Here is a 23,207-nt window from a genome sequence, read left to right on the forward strand (position 1 = left end):
TAGCTGCCAAGTTTTCCCTTTTCTTGCGAGGAAGCCTATTCAGCATAAGGGAAAATCCCTGTAAAAAGGGATAACTTGGCAGCTATGCAACCAAGGTGTTTAACCAAGGACCATGAAATCCATCAATCTAGGATGTAAAATAAAAAGAAATGTCTTCATTGAGTACTCACTAGCCTTCTTGTGCAAATTTCTCCTAACAGACACACGGGCAATTATTCTTCCCAACCCACATTTTGGCAAAGCCGTTTCCCCGTATTCCCTAACGTGACACTTTTGGGGGGTGAATATCTCATTTTTACCAATGTGCATTTGCCTCTGCCCCCCCTTTTTTTTGATGCAATGCTCGGCCGGAGAACCGGACTGCAAAATTCGCAGGTGTGCGAATTTCAAAGGACGGCGAAGTTTCGGCTAGGAAAGTACAAATTAGGGACGGATCACTTTTCAGTGTGAACCAGTTTGAATTTGAGCTGATGAACAAGGCAACCAAACACAGGCTGTAGCCAAACAGGATCATACAAATGTGAAACACGCATACGGTTTATATGTAAGCTATACGCACAATTCAAATTTCTCCCCTCATCCCTACTTTACAGCCTCCAGGAATGTAGACAAGGCAAGAAATTCGGCAGTACACACCATTAACAGTTCACAATCGATATTAGCATCATCATTGTTTTGAAGGGGCTGTCATAAGCAACACAGCCCTTAAATTAGGAAACTACAACTTTGGCCCTGCTTAGGAATAGGGCCTTTTGGGGTCCCATCGAAAACACGATTGTTCCATGTGGTGCATATGTAAACCAAAAGGTTTTTGGGGAAATGATATATAATATAAAGAAAGTTCCAACGATGGAAGAGTGGCTTTTGAAAGCAATGGACTATGTAGAAACAGCGAAATTTAGAGATCAAAATGATAAACTCTTCATAGAGGACTTTCGTGGAATGAATATATATATATATATATATAGACAGAGACAGAGAGAGAGGGAGGGAAGGAGAGAGAGAGTCTAATTGCAGGCAGTATTTGAGATAAAAGCAGGGAAAGAAAAATGATAAAATAACTGCAATAGAGAAACGTTTTTGTGATAGACAAAGATATAATGCAGTAGAAAAGGTTTGAGGAAAAACACTTCAGAGATGAAGGTGAGAAAGTCACCTTAGAAAACAATGCATTTGATTTGAATATTATCATGAAAACGTTTGAAAATTTCAGTGCAATTGTTCTGGGCTCTAGAGCTGGCTTTAAAGCCACAGGTGGGATGTTGCAGCTCCACTCAGTTATGGGTTTCTCGGGGCCCCATCAAACACCCCATTGCTCTGGCGCCGGCTGTAAGCCAACAGGTGGCCCCAAGCAGCTGCTTTGCCTCCCCCAACCTCTCTCCCCACATACCTCGCATGGTGAAGACGGCTTGTGGGGAGGGGGACTGCCAGTGGTTTGTTTCTGCAACACCTGCTCGTCTCTGGGCATCAGCTGCAACGAGCGAGAAGTGCTTTTTGGGAGTGTGTGTGTGTGTGTAGTCAGATTTCCTTTTTTAAAAAAGGCAGCATCAGCAGCAGACTGACAGGTGACACAGCACCCCACAGACTGGCGCTCCCAACGGCCAATCAGAAACTCCGGTTGTAATTTTGGGGGGGGGGGGTTGGAGTAAGAGAGAGACGGCAGCGACTTGGAAAGTTCCAAACCCGCAAAAGGCCAACGAGAAAGGCAGAGAGAAGATGAAAAAGCCACAAGAAAAGTTTCCGCTTGAGGAGGGGGGAATGTGGATGGATGAGAGGGTCTGAGGTGGTAGATGGAGAGCACAGAAAACTCTGAGGCTGGAATGTGGCTTCCTGTTTAAAGGGGAAAGTCACGTCAAGGGTTGGTCGCGATGGCAACGTCGTCCCTGGGATGGCCAAAGGTACCACGCTCCGGCTCAGGATGTTTAAGGGTTAAAAAAATCAGCGCCCAGATTTGGGCCTGGAAACAAGTAAGCAACTGGCAAAAACCGCAGCCGAATCGGCGTAATATGGCCCAAATTGCCTGGCTCCAAAGGCTGGATCAGGCCACAGATGCATTGCTCCACCACCTCGTTCCCACAGTGACTTAACACGGTGCCCCCCAAAGAGAAGCTTGCAAGCAGGACTTGAGGGCAATGGTAGCACTCTCCTCACTCTTGCAGTTTCGAGCAAGAGGTCTTCAGACCTGGGACCCCTTCAGACACCACTGACTGCGTGTGCCCAGTTCACACGGCTAAAACCAAGCCTTTTGGATGCGCAGCGCACAGTCGTTTCTGGAGTGTCAAGAAAGGACTCCAAATACGAAAGTGAAGAAGAAGAAGAAGAAGAAGAAGAAGAAGAAGAAGAAGAAGGAGGAGGAGGAGGAGGAGGAGGAGGAGGAGGAGGAGGAGGAGGAGGAGGAGGAAGAAGAAGAAGAAGAAGAAGAAGAAGAAGAAGAAGAAGAAGAAGAAGGAAGAAGAAGAAGAAGAAGAAGAAGAAGAAGAAGAAGAAGAAGAAGAAGAAGAAGAAGAAGGAAGAAGAAGAAGAAGAAGAAGAAGAAGAAGAAGAAGAAGAAGAAGAAGAAGAAGAAGAAAGAAGAAGAAGAAGAAGAAGAAGAAAGAAGGAAGAAGAAGAAGAAGAAGAAGAAGTGTGTGGCTGCCCATTTAGGGGGATTTATCCCCACAAATAGCACCCCAATAGAGCACCTGTCCAGCACTCAGATCAGAATGGGAAACGTTATTTTTCTCCCTCCCTCATGACGCCCCAAGTCATGAACATGCAATGGATGTTGCGAGATTCAGGGATGCTGGACTAGATGGGTCCCCTTTGGCCTGCAGGCTCTCCTGAGGTTCTTATGGAGCCTCCAGGTCCAGAGGCAGTCTATCTTGATTCCTTGGTTCTTTGGGGCACCTGAACCTATGACGAGCCCTGCTGGATCACATCGGTGGCCCATTTAGTCCAGCCTCCTGTGCTCACAGTGGCCAAACCAGATGCCCATTATGCGAAACCCACACCGGGATGTGAGTACAAGAGGGCCTCTCCCCTCCGGTGGTTACCAGAAGCAGGACTGCTTCCAAAAGTGAAGGCAGAACATAGAAATCGTGGCTAATAGCCACCGATAGCCCTCTCCTCCACAAGTTTGCCTACCCATACAACATGGCAGCCATGGCTACATTTGGCCATGGTGAGAACAAGAGGCTAGACGAGGTGGGCCTTAAAACTCAAGGCCTACACCCTTGTTTTGACATCAGCTACACAAATGTCTGACGTGGCCGACCTGCCTCGCCCCCCCCCCCGTTTATCAAGGTCAATACCCCACCACAAAGCACGACGTCAGGCCAGGACGCCCTGCGTTTCCCGAGACGGAGCCCCGTTCAGCGCTTGGGCGAGCCCAACCGCATCCCGTCGTGCAGAAAGCGGTGGTGCTGATCTGCGTCCCACAGCGGCAGGAAGGGGCCCACCACACAGATATTGTTCCAGGTGTCAAATAGGAGGGGGAAATACGCCAGTGTCCCCATTTCTTTCCCCTACCCGCCCCAACCCACACAGGCACCGGAGGTGGAAGAAAAGTAGGTCCTGGGGTGTCAAGAAAAAAGCAACTGAGCAGAAGGCGCCGCAACAGAACGAGGTACGACAAGGCTCCACTGGCACGACCTTGTGGAAGGTGGCTGGACTCTGGCTCCTGGCAACCAGCAGGACCAGTGGTCTGAATAGACAGTTCCAAGCTAGACGAGCCAATGGACTCCAATTCCCATCATCCTCGACCTTTGGCCGTGTTCATAGGTGCCAACTCCCTGGGGCCCTGGGTGCCCGAGCACCCACAAAATTCCCCACCTACAAATATCGGTGCCAGGTTCCCAGTACCCACGGCCCCAGGCACCCACAGGTGTGGGGCCAAGTTGGTACACCTGGCCATTCTGGCTAGGGCTGATGGGAGCTGGAGTCAGAGAACATTGGTGGTACGGCCATCCCTGACTGTTGGCCATGTTTGCAGGGGCTGATGGGAGTTGGAGTCAAAGAACGCCATTGAACTACATCTCCCATCAGCTTCAGTCGGCGTGGCCAACAGGCAGGGATGATTGGCGCTGTAGTTCTATGATATTCGTGGACTCCCATCAGCCCAAGCTATCCTGGCCAGCTCTCGGGAATTGGGAGCTTCAGCCCAGCAACAGCCAGAGGATCATAGATTGGGAAAAGCTGCACTCTAACCTATTTGAGAAATACACAGAGGAATGGGCCGTAAATGGTCGCCAAGCCACGGCAGCTGAATGGAGCCTCCATCTGCGGTGACACTCTACCTGCAAATGCCAGTTACTGAAGGCCGGTCCCTGGCACTTCCAGGTAGGAGACACCCTGGTCTGAAATCCTGGGGAGCCTCTGCCCGCCAGCTTAGGGCAGGCATCCCCAAACTTTGGCCCTCCAGATGTTTTGGACTACAATTCCCATCATCCCTGACCACTGGTCCTGTTAGCTAGGGATCATGGGAGTTGTAGGCCAAAACATCTGGAGGGCCGCAGTTTGGGGATGCCTGGCTTAGGGAGTCCTGATCTAGATGGGCCAATGGCCTTGACCTGGTGTGAGACATCTCTCTGTGTCACGAATGGATTTCAAGACCTGCTTGCGAGATCCCAGGATGCTGTTCTTTTTAAAGCGGTTGAGTGTGGTGTTTGCAGCTGCCGATCACTAACTCGCAAAGAAGCCCAACAGTTGTTGCAAAGTGCTTAGCAGCTGGCGGGAAGATATAGGGGGGCAACTTTCTAAGTGCTTACGGTCTCCGCTGTGGTTAACCTGTTGTTGAGTGGTCTGCACTCACTCAGAGATCAGGGTGAGCTGAGGGGCGAAAGGCAGGAAAAATCTGGTAATTTCATGGAATTTCCTTTAAAAAAAAAAAAGCTACTGTCCTCCTAAAAAACCCAACAAATAATGAAATCCTACTCACACGTGTGCGTCTTCTTCATGGCTGCTGACCCTGCGAACCAAGAAGAGGGCGAGTTAAGAAAGGTTCATTTGTTTTCAAGAAATAAATAAATGAGACCAAACACCAACCAGAGGTCCAAAGGAGTGTAAGCTGCCTGCCTGCTGCTTGGTGAAATAGATTTGCCCACAGCCCCGGCCTGCTATTGGCCAAGGTGCTGTGATGTCACGGAATGTTTGGCAAGCCATGGAAAGGTTGGCTACGGAATTAAAGCAAACACTCCACCTGCTCAGAGCGACTGGGAAAGTTTGGTTGGAAAGAACTTTGCCGAAGGGAAACGAGACAGGGTGGTGGGAAGGAGGAAGAGAAGGGCGGGCAGAGTGTGGTGTGGTCAAGGGAAGTCCGGTGCCCAGATATTAAGGAGGAAGCAGAGCTAGGGGGTAGCAGCCCAGAGGCAAAGTGGCCGAGAAACCAAGAGGTAAGGACAGAAAAGGGTAGAGGTCTGTGGAAGAGAGAAGTCAAGAGTTTGGTATCTGACAGACCAAAATTGCTTTTTCAGGGAGCAAAAATACCGTTTTTTTACGCATCATGTTGCCACTAGTTTGCAAGATGGCAGCAACCTCCACTGATCTAAGGGCAGATGGGAAAGTTAGGATGGTATAATTCAGAGTGGGTTGAAGTGCTTTGTTGTCTTAGCAAACCAAATCCCTTTAAGGGCATAGCCCCGAAAAGTGTGAGGGGGGAGACCGATTCACAGAAAGTTGGGGCTGTAGGATTTGTCTATTTCAGTTGTTGCAGTTTCTTAAATTTGCTTCTCCACATTCCCAAATCAGTTTGTGACTTTTTTTTTTTAAAAAAAGAACCCTGAAGAAAATTCAGCATTTTAGTGCGAATCTCCCCCAATGCACAGATTTTTACACACTGTCTTGACAAACGGACACATTTTTGTAAGCAATTTCCCCTAATACAATGCATTTCCCCCTGTTATTTCCACAGATATATTAATTTTATGCACTTTCCCCTAATACAAGGCATTTTTAAAAATGCTATTCTCACATATATATTCATTTCACACACATAGATCCCTAATGTGTGCATTTTTTGCAAATTCTAGCCAAAGAACTCCATCGCAAAATTCAGATTAGCACGCATTTCAGCAGATGTTTGCTTTGAGGTTTTGGAAATTTGCAAATTTCATAAATTCGATGTTAAATGCAAACTGAATCAATTTTTTTCTCCCATTCCTAATGGGAAGCTATCTGACACCCTGCAAGCAAATCAGGATGAATTCCCAGCAAACATCTGGATTTCTATTTGACAGTAAACATTCTCAAAAAGTGTTGCAGTTTTGCATTTTGGCCACAAGAGGGAGTGCCCAAACAACCTGGTGGCGAGGAGAGTTAAAATAACTTCTTCGATCGAGAGAATCAAACCGATCAATTGCTTTCCGATAAAACCCTGGAGTTTCGCTACAGCACTCTCTGCCCTTTGCATTAGAGCAACGGTTCCCAAATACTCCCACAGATCAATTGAAAATTGTTGAGAGTTTTGCCGGATCAGTTAAATAATTTTTCTGCCAGGTGCAAGAATTATAATGCTCTGATACCATGAAATGCAGTGAGGAGGGATACGAGGAAGTCAAAAATGTTAAGACAGATTGAATGATAAATGTGAGTTTTGTTTTTTGCTTTTCTTTTGTTTATTATCATGTTTGATATTTTGTATCTCTCTATTTTTTGTGTTTTATGTTTTTGTATTTTTTGTGATATTGTGTTTTATGTTTCTATGTATTTTTTCAGTTCTATAAAATTAATAAATATCAATTTCAAAAAAAGGGAATTATAATGCTCTGTGCTAGACGTGGCATGATTTTTCAATTGCACTCCTTATTGCTCCTTTTATTTATTAAATTGCATTACAATTTGAATTCCAGTTTGAATATTTACTATTCGCTGAATCACAGAATTGTACAGCTGGAAGACTATGGATTATTAATTATTTTTGCTACGACATTTACACCCCAACTTTTCCTCCAAGGAGCTCAGGGTGGCGTAAAGAGTTCTCCCCCTTTCTCACCGCGTCCTAACAACAACCCTGTGAGGCAGGCCAGGCTGAGAGACCAAGACCGGCCCAAGGTCATCCGCAGACTCCGTACTGCAATGCAATAAACTATAGTCACACCTCGGGTTACAGCCGCTTCAGGCTGCGTCTTTTCGGGTTGCGCTCCGCGCCGAACCCAGAAGTACCGGAACAGGTTACTTCTGTTTTTTGGCGCGCGTGCATGAACTCTAAATCACGCTTTGCACATGTGCAGAAGCGCTGAACCGCGACACACGTGTGCGCAGACGTGGATTGCGAACGTGCCTCCCTCACAGATCACGTTTGCAATTCAAGCGTCCACTGTATAATGTACGAAATGAGCACAGAACACAAGACTCAATCTCAGGATTGTGGGTTTGAGACCCATTTTGGGCAAAAGATTCCCCTGTGAACCCCTTCCAACTCTACGATTCTATGATTCTAAATATAATAAGTGCCGTGTTTTTTCCTGTATAAGGCGCCCCCATGTATAAGACGCCCCCATGTATAAGACGCCCCCTACTTTTGGGGACCCCAAATTTCCTTATTTTAAAGTAAAAAAACAACAACCTAGTCTTATAGATGGAAAAGTCCGGTAAGAAAAAACAATATATTTGACGCACGCACAATGCAGATCACCTGAAAGAAGCCTGATAAACCACAATTTGGGAACCTCTGAATTAAGGGCAGGCTGCCTAATCCTGCCTAACCCCACAAATCACAGGAACCACATTACAGACATGGTCAATGGGCAAGGATCCTGCTCGCTGTGCTGGCGATTGAACCATGTGTGTAGCGGAAGCAGCCACTTAAGAACGGAAGAAGAGCCGTAGCTGGACCAGGCGAAACACCCATGTAGTCCAGCCTCCTGCCTCTCGGAATCTAGATAGACTGCCTCTGGACTTGGAGGTTCAGAAGAGCTCAAGGAAAGTCCGCAAGCAGGACCCGAATGGAGCAGCAACGCTCCTGATTGCGACTCCCAACAACTGGTAGTATTTCGAGTCGCACTGCCTCCGACCGTGGCCCCTCCTTGCTTCTGATGAAGGGCGGTACATAAATCTAATAATTAAATAATCCTCTTTCAAAGCCATCAAGGCTGGTGGCCGTTGCTGCCTCCTGCAGCAGGGAGTTCCGCAGATTATCTGTATGCCTCCCTGTGAAAGTCTGTCCTTGCAACAACAACAACATATTATTATTTATACCCTGAGCATCTGGCTGCGTTTCCCCAGCCACTCTGGGCGGCTTCCAACAGAACAGAACATTAAAATGCAATAACCTATTAAACATTAAAAGCTTCCCTAAGTTTTGCAATCGCTTTGCGCGATTTTGTACCCCTCTGCCACGTTACTCACCTTTTCTCAGCTCCATTGGTGATGAACACCTGTGGGCTTCCAGTGGCTGCTGGACTCCAACTCCCATCAGGCCTGCAGATCACCACGGCCAACAAACGATGGGAGTTGGGAGTCCTGCAGCAACTGGGGGCGGGGACAAAGGTGCCCCACTATGAAGCTGCCCCAGAGGTTGTCTCTACTCCCCATAGGGGGGTGGCTGCAACCCCTCGATCATTTCGGCCGCCCTTTTCTTCAAAGCTGCGCTGCGTACGTGTGGCAGTGAAATCCCCGTACCGTTTATGAGCTAATTGGAAGATCCTCTGCAGTAGCTAAGCCACGTCTAAGCCGCTTTACCGTTTCTGTTCTTCATCTTCACTCCTTTATCTCTGGGGCTATTTATAATTGGGCCAAGATGCACCCTGCACATTGCAAAACAAGAACACCACTCTCCCCGCCCCCTCTGCCTCCGAGAAACTCGGCTCTCCCTCTTTTTTTTTTTTTTTGAGCAAGTCGCTAGTCCTTAAGGGTGCAGAGCTATTCTGCAAACAAACTGGGGGTGGGGGGTGGGCAGGGAGAGGAGGGTAGCACCCACCCACGATCTGGCACAGAACTAGCTTTCCTGAGAAACTTAGTCGGGTTCCATTTTCAGAAAAGAAACAAAGACTTCCGTGGTTCTAGTCCTCATGACCGCTTTGCAAGGACAGCATCCGCCGAAGTCTCAGGGGCGTTTTGCAGCGGCGGCTGGGTAGGTGTGGAGAGAGAAACAGGAGGGGGGGGATGAGATTCCTGCACCCTTCAGACCTTTTAGTTTGTATTAATTTAGCCCACTTTTCTGCCTGTCGGGCAGCAGTTTTAAAAGATTTTAAAAACAACAGCATAGTTGCACTAAAACCCAAACTGTTTAAAGAGACACCCCTTCCTCTCCTCTAGTCAAAAAACCAATCAATCCCTTAATTATGGTCAATAACCAATACGAGTCACTAGCCTAGAATGGATAGCGAGCCAGTCCCCTGGTCATAACCGTGAGAACGGGAACCTCGCTTTTCAAACCTGAGGGTCACTGCAAACTGGTGTTGGTCTTCTGGCAGTGTACTCTGCAAGATCTCATCGCCAAAATCTCAGCGCATTAGTAGTACATCCATACCTTGGTTTTCGAACAGCTTAGTTCCCGAACGTTTTGGCTCCCAAACCTGGAAGTGACTGTTCTGGTTTGCGAACTATTTTCGGAAGCCGAACATCCGGCGCGGCTTCCGATGGGCTGCAGGAACTTCATGCAGCCCATCAGGAGCCATGCTTTAGTTTCTGGATGTTTTGGAAGTCAAATGGACTTCCAGAATGGATTCCGTTCGACTTCCAACAGATAATGGACTGAACACAGATAATGGAATGTCCGCACATCTTTCTTAGTTGTTCTGAGGCGCTTTCCCAACAGCAACACATTTTTGCTGTCCAAAAGGGGCACTTTTGCGCTCTAGCGCGAAATAGTTTCGTGATATAAAGAGATACAGGATTCCAGCAAGTTACAGGCCGGGTAACCACTGGAAACGAAGCAGGATGTGCCCCCCCCAAAAAAACTTTCTGCAGGTGCTAAATGTTGTTTCCTCCAAGGAGCTCAAGGTGGTGCACAGACTTATCCTCCTCCCCCTTTTATCCTCACGATAACCCTGCGAGGTAGGTTATGCTGAGTGTGAGTAGCCAGTTCAAGGTCACACACCCAGCGGGATTTGAACCCAGGTCTCTCCCAGGGTTCTCTGAACACTATACCACCACTGGCTGCTTTGAACTGGGGTTTCTTTGGCCAATACAGTCGTACCTTGGAAGTTGAGCAGAATTCGTTCTGGAGATCCGTTCGACTTCCAAAACATTCAGAAACCAAAGCGCGGCTTCCGATTGGCTGCAACCGATTGGTGGTGTTCAGGAGCCAAAAGGTTCGGCTCCCAAGGTACGACTGTAATTTAACCATGTTATTGTTTCCATCAACCGTTTTGAGCAGGCATCCCCAAACTGCGGCCCTCCAGATGTTTTGGGACTACAACACCCATGATCCCTAGCTAAGAGGACCAATGGTCAGGGATGATGGGAATTGTAGTCCAAAACATCTGGAGGGCCGAAGGTTGGGGATGCCTGGCTTTGAGGTCTTATCGCCACATCTGGCAAGAGAAATAAATTAAACACATCTCACGGTGTTCTAGGGAGAGGGAGAATGGGCTCTCTTCTTACCCACTTTCTCCCCTTCCAAACTTTTTATTTTTCATGAGAAAAACAGCAAAGGTTTGTTCGCCTTTCGTTTCTGTTTGCTTTCTGAAGAAACTGCAAAATCCATCAGTTTTTGGGCGGAGGGGAGTTTCTCTTCCCCTAGCAGCCAGCTTTCATAATAACTAAAACGCTGCCAGAACTTAGAAGGTCCTTCTCTGACAAACTGGTACCACGAAGTATAGCAAATGCAGCACTTGTGGAAACATTTAAATAATAATAAAAAAAGGATTGGCACAAGGCCGAAGCACGAAGACTCTTTTGCAATTGAATGGCAGAGCTTTATAAAACAGATGATTTAAAAAAAATGAAAATAAAGGACAACCTCTCATGTTATAAAACAGCTAAAGATTTTATTGCCTATTTCTCGGCAAATAGCAGTCTGCGATAAGAACGTGCTGTGTTATTTTGTACACATTGCCTAAACTTCCAGGCTAGGGTGGGATATCCCATTATTTATATGTATGCTGTTTTGATACATTGAAATAATTTTATAAAAAAGGGAGGGTGCCAAGGAAAATCAAACCAGGAGGAAATGGGAAGAAGAGAAGGAACAGATCGGAGGGCGAAAATGGTTATTTTGCACACACTGCCTAAACACCCAACTTCTGCGGTTTAAGGATTTCTCCGCACTGTGTTGTTGTTGTTGTTGTATGTTGAAATAATTTAATATAAAGAAACGGAGGAAGGAAAAATCAAAGCAGAAAGAGATGAGGGGAGGGAGGGGAAAAGAGGAACCGCACAGATCCGAGGGCGAAAAGCGAGTCCCTGTTCCTTCCCCTCCGCCAAATCCCTCTCCCTCTCCGCCTGCCTCTTTCCACGGATGAGGTTTAAATAAGGAAGTGAGCCGGTCGCTAGGGGAGCCTGCAGCCAGATGAGAGCTGTCCTCATGCGAACTCCGCCGTTACATAACTCGGCTACCAAGCCCTGGCAAGCCGCCAGTCCCCAGCGGGTGGAAGCTTCTCCTGCAAGCCGAGCCCAGCCAAGACCAGCTGGGGGACTGCCTCCTCTCCCTCTCGGCTTTCTCCACCCGGCTTCCAGTCCTGCACAGGCCAGAAAGGGAAGAGAGGGAAGGGGGAGGCTGTCGAGAAACGGCTGCAAAAAGAGGCGGCAAGAATAAAGCCACACACTGGAAAACAACAACAACCCTCTCCCTACCGTCTCTCCAAATCTCTCTCTCCCCTCCCCAAAAGGCTCTCACAGTGGTGCAGCACTCTGGACACCCAGATCTCAAGCGTGGCAACAGACGCCACTGACTCAGGCCCGCCTGCCCCACTTCGGGCAGGCTGGGCAAACGGGAATTGATCGCCTGGCATGGGGATGCGGCTGGTTCTGGGGTGGAGCGTTCTACCAGCCGGTTTCCATTTATACATTTGGGAGCGGGGAGGGGGGAGAGGGTTAGGCACCCGTAAATCCGCGCTAAAGTTGGGAGAGACGGTGGAGGGGAAGGGAGGAGGAGGCCCATACGGGGTGGTTTGCTTTGGAAAAGGGGGGAAATATGCAGAGGGAGAGCAGACGCCCGCCCCAGGCTTTGGGGCTGTGTGTGGAGTGCTTGCGGCCATGTGCAGAGTGCAGCCCCCAACCGGGAGGGGACAGCATAATCTGTGGGCAAAAACAGAACAACATTAGAAGGAAAATATGACTAGATGGCTGAACTTCACCTTGCAGGCAAAGAAAATCCTCTTCTAAAAAGAACAAGGGGGAGGAACAATAATAATGTTGTTATTATTTGTGCCCCACCCACCTGACTGAGTTGCCCCAACCACTATGAGCAGCTTCCAGTATATAGAAAAACATTTTTGTTGTTGTTTAGTCGTTTAGTCGTGTCCGACTCTTCGTGACCCCATTGACCAGAGCACGCCAGGCACTCCTGTCTTGCACTGCCTCCCGCAGTTTGGTCAAACTCATGTTTGTAGCTTCGAGAACACTGTCCAACCATCTCGTCCTCTGTCGTCCCCTTCTCCTAGTGCCCTCAATCTTTCCCAACATCAGGGTCCTTTCCAGGGAGTCTTCTCTTCTCCTGAGGTGGCCAAAGTATTGGAGCCTCAGCTTCACGATCTGTCCTTCCAGGGAGCACTCAGGGCTGATTTCCTTAAGAATGGATAGGTTTGATCTTCTTGCAGTCCATGGGACTCTCAAGAGTCTCCTCCAGCACCATAATTCAAAAGCATCAATTCTTCGGCAATCAGCCTTCTTTATGGTCCAGCTCTCACTTCCATACATCACTACTGGGAAAACCATAGCTTTAACTATACGGACCTTTGTAGGCAAGGTGATGTCTCTGCTTTTTAAGATGCTGTCTAGGTTTGTCATTGCTTTTCTCCCAAGAAGCAGGCGTCTTTTAATTTCGTGACTGCTGTCACCATCTGCAGTGATCAAGGAGCCCAAGAAAGTAAAATCTCTCACTGCCTCCATTTCTTCCCCTTCTATTTGCCAGGAGGTGATGGGACCAGTGGCCATGATCTTGGTTTTTTTGATGTTGAGCTTCAGACCATTAAAAAAAACTTCCCTATACAGGGCTGCCTTCAGATGTCTTCTATAGGTGCTTAACCCTTACCCTGCCAAGTAGTTTTCTGCTGCAAACTTGTCCCAGCCTCATTCGTTTCTCCCTTCAGCAGGAACTCTCCAAGTGGCGAAGAGGGCCGAGGGATTTCTGACGGGGAAGTCTGACCGGAGAGGGTCCCCCTCCCAGTTGTGTCCCGCCCCACCCGTTTGCAACTCTACTTCCCAAGGTCCTTTCTTCCCCTCAGGCAGGGCTTGTGCCATGCGAGTCAACCCAGCTGGGCATCACATGGGCCCACATGCCCCATCTCTCTGGACTTGCCCCTCCTCTCCAGCATGGCAACCTGCTTGCTTCTTCACCCTCCTCTCGCTCTGGCCCAAACAATGCTTGGCAGGGGGTTGGACTGGATGGCCCTTGTGGTCTCTTCCAACTCTATGATTCTATAATGGTGGTGGGGGAGAGGAAGATGGAGCAGTAGATACCATGTCTATTTCCTCAGTGGCTCTCTGCCTGCCAAGCAAATGGGTACGTAGCCAGGAGAAGGAGCTGCTGATGGTGGCAGGAAGCAGGCACACTCACCTTAGGGAAGGGGGCTTGTGGGTGGGGGTCTTGCTCAAGAGATGCCCAAACCTGGAACAGACAATGTCTACGGGGCTCAAACAAGAGCGTGAAGAAGAACTCAGGGGAGGGTTGCAACAGAAAAGCGACAGGTGGGGACAGGGTGAAGCAACCCTCTCTCTGAGCTTCTCTGGTCTACGGTAAATCACTCCCCTCCACACACAAAAGCTGCCCCACAGGTGACAATACCTACAGGGATCAAACAAGGCTGCCTGTTTGGAGGAGTAGGGAAGGGGAAAGGCTCACAGAGTGGAAAAGCAACGGGTGGGGAGAGGGTCAAGCAGGCCTCTCCCTGCTCCTTCTCTAGTCTAGATCACCCCAAGCTGCTTTTCCTCCTACAATTACAGTGAATCCTCCGGATACGAATTAAATTCGTTCTGGGGGTCCGTATTTAACCTGAAAAGTCCGTAACTGGAGCCGCTTCTGTACACACGCACGACGCGATAGAGTGGTTCTGCGCATGCGACGAAACCCAGACGTATACACTTCCGGGTTTGCCGCGTTCGCAACCCGAAAGTTACATATCCAGAGCAGTACGTAACTCGAGGGTCCACTGTATCGACTGTCCTTGGGGTAGGGGTCAGTCTCACACAATATTTGCGAGTTAATATCTCTGTACAGTGGAGTCAGGGGCTGCCTTTGCCTTCAGTACAACCTCCTGGGTCCTATGTGTCAGAGGTGGGCAGAGCCAGAGGCAAAAGGGGCAGAGTAACAGGTGCGAATCACACCTTCGTCCAGTAGATTAGCTTCTACACACACACACACACACACACACACACACACACACACCCCTACCTCTCTGCCCTTCTTTCAGGAAGGAAGAGGACACATCCCTCCCAGGCTGGGGCTGCAGAGCATGGATCTGTGGCCCAGGGTAAGTCTCAAGGGTCACACAGAGGGGTCTGGAGGGCCACATCCTGCCCTCCCACCCCGGGCTGAAGCTACCTGAATACTGCTGTACAGAATACTTAGAAATATGAAAGGCTTTGTAAAAGTGGAAAGCCAATGAAGCCAAACATTGGAAGATTCTGGACCAATAAAAGGTTTTTCCACACACACATACACAGAGCAGTTAAACTGTGGAACTCCCTTCCACAGGAGGCAGTGACAGACGCTGGTTTTAAAAGAGGATTGGACAGAGTGATAAGGCTATCAATGGCTCGTAGCCGGGATGGCTCTGTTCTGCCTTCACAGCAATGCTTCTGAATGCCAGTTGCTGGAGGCCACAGGCATCTGCTTGGCCGCTGTGTGGGAAGGATGCTGGACTCGATCCAACAATACGCTTCTTATGCTCTTGTAGAACCTCCAGCGCCAGAGGCAGTCTACCTAAATATCAGGATTCTGGGAGGTATTTGGCCACTGGGATAAGAGAACGTTGGGCCAGATGGGCCACGGGCCTGATCCAGCAGGCAGGCTCTTATGTTCTGAATGCACCCAGAAAGAAAGCAGGACATTTTGTGGAATTTATTGAGGCGAGGGCGTGTAGGAATCGGGAATATTCCTAGTACCCCCCTGTCCCATCCCGAAGCGATACAGAGATTCCCAAACAGATGCAACCACCCCACCCATCTCCCCGCCCCTGTTTGGAAGGAAGCTGTTTCCTGGAGTTACCGCATCAGGATTTCGTTGGGACACAGAAATCATCCCATGGGGTTTCCCCCTTCCTCTCCCCCTAATTCCAGTTTTATTTCCCCTCTTCTTCTAAAAGTTTCCACTTCCTTCAATGCTCCTTCCCTCAGGAGCCTTCACTAGCTGTTCTCCCTACACGTAAAAATAAGTAAAAATCAGTGGGTCGGAGACCTATAGATGCCTATAGACAGGAAGAGAAACATCACCCCATTGCCTGGAAACTCTTCCAGCTAAGGACTAAGGGAACCTGCCTTGAACTCCATGCGCTGGAAGCTTCTGTTCCCCCCCCCCCCATTGGCCGAGCCGGTGTGACCTCACAGAATGTTTCACAAGCATTCCGACCAACCGGCAGTCAGTACAGAAGCGGGTGGTTGGACTTCAACTCCCATCAGGCCCTGCCAGCAGAGCCAATGGTCAAGGATGATGGGAGTTGTAGTCCAGCAACATCGAACCTGAATCTTCCAACATCCAGATTCGCTGGCTCTGGTACAACTGAATATTCTGCCTTCTGTGGCTGGGATGTGTGTATTGTTTCCTCATTGCATTTATATATCACTTTTCCTAGAAGAAAGGCGCTCAAGGGGGGCACTTGGTTCCTCCAACTCCCTCTTTTATCCTCACAACAAGCCTGTGAGGTAGATTAGGCCAAGAGGCAGTGACTGGCCCAAGTTACCGGTAACAGCCACTGCGCTGCATGTGGCTGAGTGGGGATTCGAACCCGGGTCTGTCAGGTTCCAGTCCAATGCTCTTGCCTTATTTTTATTTTTTATTATATGATTTACACACTGCTGGTTTGGAGAAAGGGAAACCCCTCAAAGCTGTTTACAAAAGGGATAAAATTATCACCAAGAAAAACAATTTAAGATGCCGGAAAGGTTAAAACAATAACGGACCGAACACAGATTAAAGCACTTGCCCATTTTCTAGACTTTCAAGACACATATTACATTCCTTTAAAACAGGCACCCCCAAACTCGGCCCTCCAGATGTTTTGGGACTACAACTCCCATCATCCCTAGCTAACAGGACCAGTGGTCAGGGATGATGGGAATTGTAGTCCCAAAACATCTGGAGGGCTGAGTTTGCCTATGCCTGCTTTAAAACATACAAAAAAATATATCAAAATACTGCAGCAGATTAAAATTCCCACCAGCATCTCTAAGCCTCTGGGTAGGCTTGCCTAAACAAGGATGTTTTTAGCAGCTGCTGAAAGGAATACAACGAAAGCAACTGCTTGGTATCAATTGGCAGGGAGTTCCAAAGTGTACCAACGTTAAGGGATCTATTTCTTTCAAAAACGAAATGGGCATTATGTGGCACCTGCAGGCATGCTGATTCCACCGATCAAAGCAGTCGAGTGGGTGTTTACGGGGTGAGGCGATCTCGTAGGTCCCAAGTTGTTGAGGTCTTAAAGCAGGCATAGGCAACCTTGGCTCTCCAGATGTTTTGGAACTACAACTCCCATGATCCCTGACCGCTGGCCCTGTTAGCTAGGCATCATGGGAGTTGTAGTTCCAAAACATCTGGAGAGCCAAGGTTGCCTATGCCTGGCTTAAAGTCTAATGCAGGCATCCCCAAACTTTGACCCTCCAGATGTTTTGGACTACAATTTCCATCTTCCCTGACCACTGGTCCTGTTAGCTAGGGATCATGGGAGTTGTAGGCCAAAACATGTGGAGGGCCGCAGTTTGGGGATGCCTGGTCTAATGGTACCTGGCCCAGTAACAAACTGGGAACCAGTGCAGACCTCGGAGCACAGGTGAGATACGCAAAAAAGAGCTCACTCCCGCCAGCAATTACGCTGCAGCATTTTGCACCCACTGCAGCTCCTCAGATCGGGCGCAGGGGAAGCCCCACGTAGAGAACATTGCAGCAATCTATCGTCCCGCCCGCAGCTCACAACAAGGACATTACACATACCCACACATTCCATCCGTGGAGACGGTTTGGGCTTTGGCAAGGACGCGCCCAGGTGTGCCAACGCCAGGCGGCACGCCCTCCCCTGTGCAAGAAGATTATGTAATGCGCCCCCGCCCAAGTCACGCACCCTGCCAGATCTGCTTACTTCATCCCAGCTCCGGCCCTCGGGCACGCAGCAGGGCAGCAATTAGGCGAGCCGCCCTCGGGTGCTCGGCCAGCTGTTGTCGGAGCGGCCGTCGCCCGAGTAGGCACCCGGGCACGTGGCCCCAGTGGCGCTTCCAGGAAATTTTGGGGCACGCTTCTGTGCGCAACACGGGGAAAGGAGTTTGAGAGGCAGCCGGCAGCTCAAGCCAGTCCCGAATGTGGACTCTGGGTTGGGAAGACAACTCACAATGCCATGTTTGGGGGAGATTTTGCCCCCCAAAATCTGAACAACTTTGCCAAAGCTCAACAACTTTTGTGTCCAGATTTTCACTGTTTGAAATATGGCAACCCTAGGCCCATCTAGTCCAGCTTCTTCTTCTTCTTTGGCGTAGCCGAATCAGATTGTCTTCCATAAACAACGGTTTTAACAATGAGTCCATAAGTGACTGTGGAGGCAAATTCTGGATCCACACGTCCTTCCACAGTGGGGACATTGGTTTCCGGGTGGGAGTTGATCACGGTGAGGGTTTGCCAAGTGTGCCTTCCTCCTAGCACATTTCTCCCTTGAGTCCCGAGTTCAAACGTCTTCAAAACTCATGGCACCTTTGGAGAAGGCTGTTCTCCAACTGGAGCGCTCGCAGGCCAGTGTTTCCCAGTTGCTTTGGAAGATGAGAATCAGGCATCCGCACAACGTGTCCAGTCCAACGATGTTGAAGAATCATTGCTTCAATCCTGGTGATCTTTGCTTCTTCCAGTACACTGGTATTAGTTCGCCTGATTTCACTGTTTGAAATATGGCAACCCTAGGCTCATCTAGTCCAGCATCTCGTTCTCGCAGGGGCCCAACGACCCTAAGATAGACTGCTTTTCGACCTGGAGGCTCCATAAGGTCATCAGAAGAGCCCTGTAGCTCTAGCACCCTGTCCTCGCATCCCAACTTTTTTGCATAGCTCCGCCCCTCTTCCTCCTTTTTTTGGCTGCAGAACGTTGGGAACTTTAAGGAGCTGCTAGTTAAGCCCCGCCCTCTTCAGGAGGGGTGTGGCTTCAGCTCAAGGGGTGGGACTCTGCCTCTGAGGGGAGGGGCTTCTGCACAATATATTAACTCAGCCCCTGAAAAACCTAAACGCAGAAGCAGATCCTGGTAGCAAAACCCTGCAAGACGGCTTCATCCTTACTTAAAAACCCAAACAAAACCCCTGCCTGATGTACGTCAACAGAAAATCTAAATCTCTCACCTGAGGGAACATTTCTGGGGAGTGCGTTTATCTGCTTTCTCCCTCACCCCCCCCTCAAATCCGAGTAAACTCCTTTCTCTGAGCTAATTTCTTTCTCGCAAAGCCAGAGAGTCGAAAGTGGGGAAAGGGGCTCTGCTAAGACGGAGCAAATCGGCTCTCAGCTAATAATCCGCCTTTATAAATAGCTGTGCTTTCTCCACAGGCCTCAGGAAAGGCCAGTTAAGGGCGCTGGGAGGGGACCTTACAAGGCCTAAATCCCTTGAAGGCGAGCCATTCATTTTTTAAAAAACCACCTTTGAATTTTGCGGTTATTTTCTTCTTTAAGTTCCACATCAAGCAAAGCTCAATTCTAACTAGTTGGACATCTAAAATCCTAACCCATTCCACAGTTGAAAGGACTCCAGTCTTTTAGTGTGGCAGCACCTGAACTTTGGAACTCCCTGCCTCTTGAATATCTGGCAGGTGCCTTCTATGTGGTCTTTTTGGAACCTGCTGAAAACATCCTTATTTAGACATGCCTACGGGTGGCGCTGTGGGTTAAACCAAAGCCAAAGCCAAAGCCAACTCATCTTCTTGGGAGCAATGCAGGAGGAGGGCAATTGATTGATTCATAGAATCAAGGATCAGAGTAGGAAGGGACCCTGAGGATCATCTAGTCTAACCCTCTGCAATGCAGGAATGTGCAGCTGTCCCTTATGCGGATACAACCTGGGAACTTGGTGTGATTGATCAATTATATTTCTCTCCCGCCTTTCATTTGCATGAATTGCAAAGCAGCTTGCAAACTTCAAATGACAATACCGTATTAGAACATCACAAACATATATCATACAGAATAACTAGCAAATGTCAGTAAAACAACTGCAATCTATAAAACACTATTAAAATAACTAAAAATAATAATACAGTGGTACCTCCGGTGGCAGGTGGCGCTGTGGGTTAAAACCACAGAGCCTAGGGCTTGCCGATCTGAAGGTCGGCGGTTCGAATCCCTGTGACGGGGTGAGCTCCTGTTGCTCAGTCCCAGCTCCTGCCAACCTAGCAGTTCGAAAGCATGAAGTGCAAGTAGATAAATAGGGGCCGCTCCGGCGGGAAGGTAAACGGCGTTTCCATGTGCTGCTCTGGTTTGCCAGAAGCGGCTTTGTCATGCTGGCCACATGACCTGGAAACTGTACGCCGGCTCCCTCGGCCAATAAATCGAGATGAGCGCCACAACCCCAGAGTCGGTCACGACTGGACCTAATGGTTAGGGGTCCCTTTACCTTTACCTTACCCAGATGTTTAGAAAGTTGAAATGTGTTTTAATCAGTTTTTAGTCTCTTGATACTTTAACTCAGGGGCTCCAAACTAAGGCCCAATCGCCTTTTCAATCCGGCCCGCAGACGGTCCGGGAATCAGCATGTTTTTACATGAGTAGAATATGTCCTTTTATTTTAAATGCATCTCTGGGTTATTTGTGGGGCATAGGAATTCGTTCATATTTTTTTTCAAAATATAGTCCGGGCCCCCCACAATGTCTGAGGGACAGTGGACCGGCCCCCTGCTGAAAAAGTTTGCTGACCCCTGCTTTAACTTTTGAAAGTTTTTCATTACTGTTAATCTTTCTTATGGATAATGTTATTGTTTCAACTTCTTTTGGAAGTTTCTTTCAGGTAGTTGTGTCTTTTCTTTTTTTTACAATCAAGCGGAGCATAAGTTTTATGAAATTAATAATAATAATAATTTATTTATACCCCGCCCATCCGACAAGACACAAGCAGTTCAGATCAAAGCAGGTGGCTGATACTGAAGGCAGCTCAATGCTAGTAAAACAAGATTGGGTCAGAATCACCCATCTCTGAGTATAAATCCATCACGGTGAAGTTTATTAAATCTGGATGTCGGCTCCCACTTAAAAATCCAAAAGCAGAAAGTTTTTTTTAAAATGCAAAATGAAACAACCACTGAGCTGCTTGGGTTTTTTTTCCATTATGGTGGAAAATCATGTTCAAAGGAAGGACATTTCAGAATATACTGTCAAGGAGAGGTTTCTAAAATGCAACACAGGTGGCTGCTTCAGAAACACTCCAAAGCACACACAAAAAAACAGAAAAAGCCCTCTCCAAACCTATCACAATCATAGATCTTGAAGGGACTCAAAGAGTCATCTAGTCGTCGTCGTCCCCCTGCAAAGTATCTTCTTTGCAAATTCTCTCTCTGAAATGTCCCGTGAGAACGGACACTCGGGAAAGGAATTCTGGGTTTCCTGAATCGGCGTCTGAAATCTGGAAGATCAGATCCGAAAGGATGGAAAGAGGAGAGCCATAAACTCCTTCCTTTCCTTCCAACCTACGTCTCCCAGGAGGGAAGGAAGATCCAGCTGTGTTTTGTTATCCGCACAGAGGGAAACAGGACCGTCCCTGAAATCTGGGATGTTAGCAGGGACTTCCCCTTCCCCTTCCAGGGTTCAGACACGCAGAGGACATTTGCCTCAGGGGAGATCAAGGTGGCGGTGTGAAATTTCCCTTGAAAGCAGGGGAAACCCTTTGGGTGAAATCTCCAGGACCCAGTGGGCCAAGGGAGGCAGAAGTGGGAAGAGCAACACACAGATTGCTCAACATTTTGTACAGTAAGTCGAGCTTCTGCAGGGGTCTCCTCCTCCCAGGAATGCAAGAGGCATTGCCTAAGTTCAGGGGCAAATTCCAGCCAAGCAAAAGCACCTGTGGGGGCAGCATGGCCTGGAAGGTGGAGCCCCGAGGGCCAGGTAGGGAGTCCTGGGGGCAGCCTTCTTACAGTGGCCAACCAGGCACTTCCAAAAACCCCCGCAAGCGGGGCTCTCCCTTTGCATGGTTCCTGGCACCTGCCGTTAAGAAGCATGGCTGTGCCTCGATAGCTACAGAGTGCCTGCTTTGCACGCAAACGGTCCCAGGTTCGAATCCCAGCATCTGCAGGTAGGAACCCCTGCCTTAAACCCTGCAGAGTAACTCCCTGTTAGAGCAGGCAACCGTAAGCTGGAGAGGCTGATGGGCAGACTGGGTATACAAGGCAGTTTTCTGAGTTCCTGTTTAAATCAGCCTTTCTATCTAGAACCATGAGGACTGCCTCCTTGGTTTATTTGGAAGGGAAGGGCTAACCCTGGGTAGCAAGCCACGCAGCTTGGCTCAGCCTTCGCCATCTCCAGGCAGACAGCTCCTGAGCCAGGCAGACCAAGGGCCTGCCTTGGCCACTTCCTAGGCTCCTCCTGAAATCAGTCCCATGCAGAATCATGAGGACTGGAAGCTTACTTTATTTTATGAGAGCAAAGGCCACACAGCTCAGCGAGCAGAGCACTGGCTTCGAATGCCGGAAGGCCTCGGATAGCTCAGTTAATGCCAAGGTTGCAGGTTTGAGCTCTGTAAGAGACCCCTGAACTAGATCAGGGGTGCCCAAATGTTTTTCAAAGACAACCAGATTTGAAGAATTGAACATGCATGAGGAGCCGACCAAAGGATTGAAGTTGCTGAGCTTTCCTTAGGATTTTACACCAGGACATATACTGCCACAGGGACAGAATTAAATCTACCGGCGCGCCCAAAGCGGACTTTGGACATGCCTGAACTAGGTGATCCTCAAGGCCCCTTCTAACTCTGCAAGTCACCTAAGAAACCCCAGCAACCCCATCTCAGGGCTGCAGGGCAAATATCTCCCCTTTGGAGAGCTGCTGCCAGTCAGCGTCGGAAATACTGAGCTAGGTGGACTCGGTGCAAAGGCAGCTGTCAACGTTTCTGCCTTCCAGCTGCCGCCTCCCGGAACAAGGGGAGCGGGGAGGAATGTCACCAAAGCTTTTCGCCCAGGCCTCCGGAAGCAAGAAAGGTTCGAAAGCCAAGATTTCCGTGGCACCTTCCTAGAATTCCTCAGTGCTGAGCTGGCTGATCCGATCTCTCTCTCTCTCTCTGAAACGCACACATACGTGAACACACACACATATAGCCTGTTCTCCCTGATCTGCTCCCAGAGCTTCGCCCCAAGAGGCACACCCCTCCCAAACCCTGCCCTCCTCCTCCCGCTGCTGCTCTTGCTCCAGCTCCACTTCAGCTTTCTCTCCTGAGTGCCTGAATGGCCCATCACTCGACCCACAAGCAGGCGCCTTCCGCCGCTGGGAGACCCCGGGAGCTCCGAAAGAGAGCCGGCTCCCGAGTAAAGCACAGTGGTACCTCGACTTACAAACGACTCGACAACTGAATTTTTCGACTTACAAATAGGGCTAATGGCTGCGCGCTTACGAATGTCTCGACATCCCAAAAAAACTGTGGCGGTTTTAGATAGGGATTTTTCGACTTACAAATTTTTAGATAGGGTTGCTTCGACTTTCCTATGGGAAATCGCATTTCCAATGGCGTTTTTCAACTTACGAATTTTTCGACCTACGAAGATGCCTTCGGAATGGATTAAATTCGTAAGTCGAGGCACCACTGTAAAGGTAAAGGGACCCCTGACCATTAGGTCCCGTCGCAGATGACTCTGGGGTTGCGGCTCTCATCTCGCTTTACTGGCCGAGGGAGCCGGCGTGCAGCTTCCTGGTCATGTGGCCAGCATGACAAAGCCGCTTCTGGCGAATCAGAGCAGCACACGGAAACGCTGTTTAC

General features: G+C 48.9%; 1 protein-coding gene across 2 annotated transcripts in view; it reads right to left on the bottom strand.

Moving 5' to 3' along the window:
* RORC (RAR related orphan receptor C) overlaps window positions 1–23,207 on the bottom strand; it is a 77,519-nt gene that overhangs the window by 38,243 nt on the left and 16,069 nt on the right. Inside the window, exon 2 of one of the 2 annotated variants that reach the window (XM_035098064.2) lies at window positions 4,916–4,945. In XM_035098064.2, coding sequence (XP_034953955.1) covers window positions 4,916–4,945 — 30 coding nt within the window. Of the gene's footprint in view, window positions 1–1,390; window positions 2,291–4,915; window positions 4,946–23,207 lie in introns of those variants that run through there. The other variant, XM_035098066.2, reaches the window with a different exon arrangement.

The sequence above is a fragment of the Zootoca vivipara genome, chromosome 17, assembly GCF_963506605.1.
Source record: "Zootoca vivipara chromosome 17, rZooViv1.1, whole genome shotgun sequence".
Lineage (NCBI taxonomy): Eukaryota > Metazoa > Chordata > Lepidosauria > Squamata > Lacertidae > Zootoca > Zootoca vivipara.